Source organism: Micropterus salmoides, unplaced genomic scaffold (genome assembly GCF_014851395.1).
Source record: "Micropterus salmoides isolate LMB-PRFRI ecotype aquatic unplaced genomic scaffold, ASM1485139v1 Ms_hic_scaffold_3476, whole genome shotgun sequence".
Taxonomy (NCBI): Eukaryota; Metazoa; Chordata; class Actinopteri; order Centrarchiformes; family Centrarchidae; genus Micropterus; species Micropterus salmoides.
In genome coordinates this window covers 17977-26409 of record NW_024042791.1, presented here as the reverse complement: position 1 = coordinate 26409, position 8433 = coordinate 17977, and the positions used below count along the sequence as shown (strand labels likewise).

General features: G+C 41.7%; 1 protein-coding gene across 1 annotated transcript; it reads right to left on the bottom strand.

Annotated features, from left to right (window-relative positions):
- Positions 1–396: 396 nt before the first annotated feature.
- LOC119884465 (ras and Rab interactor 2-like) lies at positions 397–5687 on the bottom strand (the record flags this gene model as incomplete). Its single annotated transcript, XM_038694871.1, is given in 6 exon segments — positions 397–545; positions 548–577; positions 580–781; positions 3112–3275; positions 4233–4364; positions 5315–5687. Coding segments are annotated over 6 exon segments (1050 nt in total), but the record flags the coding sequence as incomplete, so codon positions are not given.
- Between the last annotated feature and the right edge of the window lie 2746 nt (positions 5688–8433).

Genomic DNA, 8433 nt, shown 5'->3' with positions numbered 1-8433 from the left:
TACCCTTTAACATGCTGGCCCTTTGAGGTATCATGGAACCATATTTGTGTCATTTTACAACAGAGTTGTATAAAGAGATGAAGTTTGTAGTTCCCTTTATGCTACCCACAAAAAGCAAAGGTCATACAGAAAAATGATATAATTACATACAGAAATAAAACTATTTCACATAGTGCTGAGGATGACTTTAGGAATCTCTCAGCCTAGGGGAAGAACCCTGAAGGCAGCGGAGTGAACAGGCTGTGGCTGGGTCGGTGGTGTCTTTTAATATACTTTAGTAACGGATGACAGTCACAGCTAGGAGACAAAGACCCCACTCAAAGTTTTAGTCAGCCCCCTGCTGCAGTCACATAGATATGGAGTTGCCATTGAGGTGGCTCAGAGTAGGAATGAGGCCTAAACTGAGAGTGGGTTGCGGGGAGTGGGCTGACAGGTCCATATTGAGGTCAGAGGTACACTGAGGTTATTGAGGTTGGGCATAGGATCGAAAGAAGTTGATGATGAGGTGTTGCTGTTGGTCAAGCGGCGGAAGACAAAGTGGAAGGGAACGGTTCTGAGTGGCTGTGAAGCTCAGCCTGATCTTCTGAGGGTGGGTGTCTGGTGCCAGCTGCTGGCTGCTGCCCTCCAACAGCAGGAACAAGCCGTACTTCTCAGGGTCTGACACTTTAAATTTTAGCGCACATAGCTGACACACCTCCTCCACAGTGGCATACGGTCGGACCTGTAGGGTCTTGGCAGTACAGCCGCTGTCCAGCTCCTGCAGTGCCACCCGCAGGTAGTTCTGAGGGACAGTCAGAAAAAAATACACAATTAGACAAACATTGTAGCTCTGCAACTATGCAGCAATGTACATAGCATCCCTAGCTCCTTTTTTGAGCGTATCTGAGTGTTATTTTTTATAATTGTTATTTATTATAATCTCATCATGTCTTGCTTCGTATTAATGTTCGTTCTTTAAAAAGTTATCAAACTAAAATATTTGTAGTGGGACAACAGTGTGGATTTGTGCATTTATATTGAATAAATTTGGAGCTACTCCAAATTCCTCTTTTCCTCTCCCAGAGAGGAGCAGGGGGGTTAAAGATCAACTTCAACAGACTGTTGAAGAGACCCCAACGGAAGGGGGGGGGTGGAAAAGTTGCTTTCTTTAAGTGCTATGCCTGTTGATCGTAAAACTGGCGCCTTTTTGATCTACAAAGCTGATAAAGCGGTGCCTGTTAAACTGACAAAAGGGACACGAACCAGCGATTAGCATTTCCCTGAACAGCCTATCAAAACTGCGCCCCCACGCATGTAACCGTGGCAACTATCCTGGGTCTGTGCTTCATTACCCCATCAAAGGGATACTCCTTGTCTCACCCACTTGTGACATAACCCAGGAAGCCGAACTTTAAATAACCAAAGACTGAGTCTGCAAAGACTCAAAGCATTTAATTAAGTTTAATTAAATCTTTTAGTTACTTGATTACGTTTGCCTCTATTTGAGTAGTTATGTTACCATGTTGTTGCTATTTGTTATTAGTGCTGAAAAGAATCTAAATAAGTTACTTTTGCAGTGTTTTTATTTTCAGCAAGACACTCCCTCATCTAATGGAATCAATGCTTGTTCATAATACTTTCCCACAAAATTCCTTTAGAAATGATGATAAAGAAATGTCATACTATACTCTAGTAATTATCCAGCTTGAATTTAAGGTTGAATTCCCCATTTCCTAAGGAAAGATTGTTTTGGATTAATCTAAGCTTTCCTCATGTAACTTGAGCTCCCCCAAGTGGACGAAATAAGTATTACATACCATCGTTGGAAATGCCGTCAATGTATAAATATCTTGACCAATAATGTGACAATTGTTTCCTGTTACCAAATGCTTAACTGAGGTTTGATTGTGGAAAATATATGATTATAATACGTGCAAATAGATTTCTTCTCTTTTAGATATTAAGTTTAGAAAGGCAGTCCCTCGGGAAACCTGAAACGCCCTCTGGAGAGCCACGCCCCAGGCAACAAAAGAGTGACACGCGACGTTGTTCACTCTCGCTCTCTCTTCTCTTCTCTCCCCTCGTGCCCTGGTCTTCCACTCTGCTCTCTGGACGCTTCGGCACGCGTCCGGCGTGCCTCGCCAGGCAACGCCTAAGAGTCAGCCAGCGCAACAGGCCTTTGTTCGCTTGAAGCTACACACGTGAAGTGCCGCGACATCGATCTGCCCCTCAGTTTGTTTTATTTTCTTTCTTTCGTTTTGTTAAAGTTATCAATCCGTTAAGTTACACTGGACTAATTCAGGAACGACCAAGTTCCATTTTAAGCAGGCCGACAAGCCGTAAGACCTAACAACATTCTGTAGTCAGAGATGTCCCGTAATGTTAATATTTCCATTTCAACTCCTAAACTCATAGCTTACTTTTATTAGTTCTCCTATGCCGTATGAGTCAAATGCTTCCCACAATCGAACCTCCATTGCTCAGCCATTGTTTATTTTCCCTGTATTTAACCACCCGTTTATATCGCTTTAGTTAACATTAGTTAGAGAATAAATTCACTGTAATATAATCAAGAACTGTGTGTGTTGCCTATTTCCACGTCCCTGCCAAGAGAATTGACCCTTTAGATATGAGACTGACTTAAGATAATTTAGCGATTATTAAACTAACTGATCACTAGTAATAATTGTATAATTATTAAAAGCTACCTAGAGGTCCGGAGACTCTAGGATTATCACAACTCCAGTGGTAACCTGAAATGAGGAATATATTTTTGATTTTCTGAATATTAAAATTCATAATGGTATTAATTCTCATAAATTTATTAAAATTATTAAAACTAATTTAGCCATGCTACATATTGATAAAAATGCAATCAGTTACTGCAACCTAACAAGCCATAAGAAAAAAAGATCATGTTAGTAAAGATTTATAAATGTGCAACAAAACAAAAACATATTCATCATCAAAGCAATGCTTGGATGCAGGGGAAATTCCTGCCTTAAGTTAAAAGTGATAATTGAATCAACTCCAAATCAAAAGGTAAAAAATATAAAAATCCTCAAATCCAAGTGCTTCTGACTGTTGTAATCTTGACAATAAGCTATGTGAACAGTGCTGTTGGGTTTTTACCTGGAAGTCGTCAATAGATGGAGCAGAGCGCTGGGTGGTGCGTCGGCGGTGCCACTGGTGAAGTGTGTCCCTGGTTTCAGAGCTCAGCACTCTGGCTGCCTGCTCCTCCTGGAAGTTTCTGATCAGGGACATGGCTCCATAGGCACTAGTCAGGTAGTAGCCACCTAGAAGTGAACACACAGAGGAAGAGGGATAACAACATATTTTTGGATTATAAGATAACTTCGGCATTTCTTCAGTATTTGTTTTAGATGCTGTTTTGAAGGCAAAGGGTGGTCACACCAAATATTGATTTGATTCAGATTTTTCTTCTGTTCATTCTCTTTTAATTTTGTTAATTGATAAAAGTAATCTATTACTGTCTATTTTTGAAAGCATTCTTACTTACAGCATTTTTTCCACACCGGCCTAAAACTTTAACACAGTCTCGTACGTCCACTAGAGAGCTTGTTTTTGCCACTGAAAGACTCAAGTTGTTATTACAAGTGTCTGACAGCATTATGGGAAGGATACAGTTTCTAGTTTTTAAAAAAAAGGGTCTTTCTCTTTAAAAAAGGTCTTTGTAGGGATACTTTCCATAATGCTGTCAGACACTTGTAATAACACTCTCAGTCAGTGGCAAAAACAAGCCATTTAGTGGACATAATCTGACAGCAAGGATTACATTGCAGCCCTGTTTCACTGCTGCAGACTGCAGCGTGTTCGCTCAATTAGTGACAGACACAAAAACATGGAAAAACTAGGTCCAGTTTGGAAAATACCCAAGTTACCCAAAGGAACCATCCAAAGGAACCATCTTGATGGATCTCCAGTTTAAACAAATGGTAAATAGTCCGTACTTGTATAGCACATTTCTAGTCTTGAGAGCACATTTCTAGTCAAGACATTTATACACTGATGGCAGAGGTTGACATGCAAGGCACCAACTGCTGATCAGAATGGAATATTCACACACCCTCACATCACAGCCATTGGGAGCAATATGGGGTTTAGTATCTTGCCGAAGGACACTTCAACACACAGACTGGAGATCAGACTGGCATCAAACCATCTTATTACTTGTTGACTCGCTCTACCTCCTGAGCCACAGCCGCCTGCTCCTTCCAAAGGCTGAAACATACCTTCTCCATGGAGAAGTGAGGGGTCCAGCAGCTCCATCATGTAAAGGATCTCATTGTCCAGCTGGGGCATGTCGCACTGGGCCAACACATAGGTCAGCATGGGCAGGAAGTCATCAGCACCATACAGCCGACCTGAGAGGCAGACAGACCAGGGTGTGAGATCCTGCAGTTTTAATTTCATTTGTTAGGGCCCGAGCACGACCATGCGAGGTCCCTATTGAATTTGCTAAGATTATTAGGGCCCGAGCACGACCATGCGAGGTCCCTATTGAATTTGCTAAGATATATATATATACACTCTGCAAAGTAGGCTCCATTGACAGGGCCTAAACATATCGAAAACGCACCAAAATTTGCAAACATGTCAGAACTGGTGAAAAATTTCGTATTTTATGGGTTTCGCGCATGGGCGTGGCAAAATGACTCGCTAGCGCCACCTAGAAAATTGGAAAATATTATCCCCGCGTTCACGTTCAACCTACATGTACGAAATTTTCTGGGGACATGTATCATATCAAGACGCACAAAAAAGCCTCAAGAACCCATACCCTAAAGTCAACAGGAAGTCGGCCATTTTGAATTTTACGTCAAATTTTGGATGATTTACACACTCAGTACTTTAACGAACTCCTCCTAGGGATTTAGTCTGACCAACTTCAAATTTGTGCTGTGCCTTCTAAAGACATTGAAGATGAAAAGTTGTGCTATCTGAGTTTTCGTCAATGGGCGTGTCCGTGGCGTGCCGTCAAAGATCAACTCTTCGCTGTGACACAGGAAGTTGTTGTAACTTCAGTGTACATGCTGACATCTGCACCAAACGTTACGTGCTTGATAAGTATCTTGCCCTGAACATATCTACACACCAATATATTTAACCGCGTAGCAAATTCACAGCCGCACCGGCAGAGCTCCAGAATGTGCAACTCGGCCGTCTCACACCCGGACGCGCTACAAGTGCGAGGGCCCGCCCAACGCTGCTTGCAGCTTTAATTTTTTTTTTGCAAATCTTAAAATCTATTAATTCACATGAGCATTATTGTGTGTATTATATTAAAAAACTGGTGCAATATTCAGATATGTACCTGAATTTTCCTCCATGATGGTGTAGATGAGTTTGCAGACTCTTAGCAGCATAGTGACCTTCTTCTCAGGGGAGTACAGTTTACTCATGGTGTGGAACTTGAGCTTGATCTTCTCTATGGCCACGCGGTCTGGGGGCAGCGTGTCAGCCACACCCATTTCCTGCGGCTGCTGGGCCTTAGCCAATGACAGGTTTTCTTTCAGCTCCTGCCATGCACCACTGCGCACCTGGAACTCTTGCAGTGCTACGCTCACCACCGGTTTGAGGGGCTTGAGGATGCACTTGTGCATGGCCTTCTCCAGAACACGATCTGGGGAGAGAAGGAAGCAGGAGTGCTTTTCACATGGACCTACTGTACTTCTAAATGTTCTAATTTAACACTATCCATGCTTTCAGCAGACTTTCTGAAAAATGGCATCTTCGTATGAACATTACTTATATTTTAGTAAAGCCAAAGATAAAACAAACATTTTCAGATGTTTGTTAGTTTGTGTTAAATCAACTACTTTTGACTGGAATTTTCTGTGTAAGGCCTCCTTTTTTCCAGGCAGTAACAAATGGCCTTCATTTTAGTCACAGAAGTCAAGCATCAGTTTTTCAAGTTTGCTGGACGATAAAACATCAACAAGGAAATATTCATTTATCAGGATGTTTGGAGGAGTCTTTCTGAAGTTTCTGAAGGAAACTTATTGCAGTAGCTTCGTGACTCAAATATAAAACTGGGGCTAAGAAAGCAGCACAACATACAAAGTATGTTTTTACATTTAAATCTATGTTGGCATTACTCTGTTTTAGATATTAGGGTTTAGATGGCATCAAGATTTATATTAAATAATGATTATTTTTAGATTATAAAATATGAGGTTATTTTCACTTGGGCACCACTCTTGAAACATGACTAGAAACTATTAATTTGGAATTTTGGTTAATAATTATATTAATAACTACAACAAAATTACCATCAGCAGATGGGTTGAAGGATGTGGAGTTCTGCAGCATAGGTTGACAATATATTTATTCTTATGCAATATTAAAAGAACCAGCATGTATAGGGGAGAGGGTGATTTGAGCCTGTAGGGAAGTTGGCCAGCCCTCGTTTCTCGGCACCCATAGACAAAATTGGTCATGCGTCACCCATGTGTCACCCATTTTACTCTCCCTATGATGAAGAGAGGCCCATGGAATAAGTGATGAGCACATTTAAGATCAAACAATTGTTTTTTTTCCCGTTCAAAGTGATTTTTATGTTCAAGGAGTCGTTTTACAGACAGGTTTGAGAAAATCTTACGCATGTGTTAGTGTTTTAGGAAGTTACAAAATGAGGTTATACTGTTAGCATGACGTTAATTCTAAACTGTTGGATGACACAAGTTTGTTAAAATGGCAGGGATGGGGTAATTTCAGCCAAAAGACTTTGAGCCAGCTATTTTATTGTAATTTTGCATTCACCAAAATGATGTGACATTATGCATTTTAGACCAGAAACCATCATGTCATGCTTCTATAAATGGAAGACAGACAGGCTTCAACTCCTATTGTGGGTTGGGACAGAGCATTCAAGTCAACTCAATTTTATTTATATAGCACCAAATCACAACAACAGTTATCTCTGAGCGCTTTTCATAAAAGAGCAGGTCTAGACCATACTCTGATGATATTTACAGAAACCGGCGACAGAGGCAAGGAAAAAGTTTTAAGAGGCAGAAACCTCGAGCAGAACCATGGCTCAGGGTGGGCGGCCATCTGCCTCGACCGGTTGTGGGGGGGGAAGAGGGAGGGGGATGGAAGGAGAGAGAGAGAGAGGGGCCTACACAATATACATACAGAGGTACAGACAGTAAAGGTAAAGTTGCTATAGACTGGATGAATAATGGTACAGATATTTACAGTAGTGTTAATGATAATTGTTATGTTAATGATTATAATTACAATAACAATAAGACTAGTAACAATAATTGTAGCAGAGGGTGTCGAGCAGGAACACTGGGGCAGCAGGTGACTCGCAACCACAGATCCAGACTCCACAGCTCCAGAGCCAGAAACACCTGCGTGATAAGTGATAGGAGGAGAGAAACGAGAAAGCACAAGACTACGGGAAAGGGGAGTAGTTGAGTTAGTAACATGCATTAATGGGATGAGGTTGCATAGAGAGGGAGACAAAGAAGAGGAGCTCATAGTGGGAAATTCCCCGGCAGTCTAGGCCTATAGCAGCATAACTAAGGGATGGTTCAGGTCTCACCTGAGCCAGCCCTAACTATAAGCTTTATCAAAGAGGAAAGTCTTAAGCCTACTCTTAAATGTGGAGATGGTGTCTGCCTCCTGAACCCAAACTGGAACCTGGTTCCACAGGAGAGGATAGCTGAACACTCTGGCTCCCATTCTACTTTTGGAGACTCTAGGAACCACAAATAACCCTGCATTCTGGGAGCGCAGTGCTCTGGTGGGGTTACTACCCCACCAGAGCACAGGTATTGTTGTTGTGTATCTTGTTAATCACCACTCACCTCCACACAAACGAAGAAAAACACTGGTGGGCGAGAAGCTGTGAGGGGCTGCTGTCTGTGTTGTGCTGCTGCGGAAGAGATGCGGAGCGAGCGAGAGGGCATCGGAACTTGACGAAGTCTCATCTTCCGACTTGATATTTAGTTTTCTCCCCCCCCAATAAATATATTTGTTTGACAGGGAAGCTGTGCGAAAACAGGAATAAATATACTGTATATAAAAGAGCCCCAGAAAAAAGCTTTCTCTTGAGGAAGAAAAAAGGCAGGCGCTTAAGCCCCTCTTTATGTCTGTGTGTGCACATGCCTGACGCCACTAGTCATAACTTGGAAACTGTTGTCTCTTTAGATGCAGAGAAAGCCTTTGATAAGGTAATTTGGAAATTTCGGTTCACAACTTTTTAAATTTGGATTTGGACACTCCTTCAGAGACTGGATTAAAGCATTATATCGTTTCCCAAGAGCTTCTGTCAGGACAAATGATCATACTTCTGCAAGCTTTAGTCTTCAAAGAGGCACCATGCAGGGTTGCCCACTCAATTCAAATTAGCATTATTGAAATGAATGTATAATATTGCCAAAGCATCATACAAACTACATAAGATCAATCAACCCCATACAT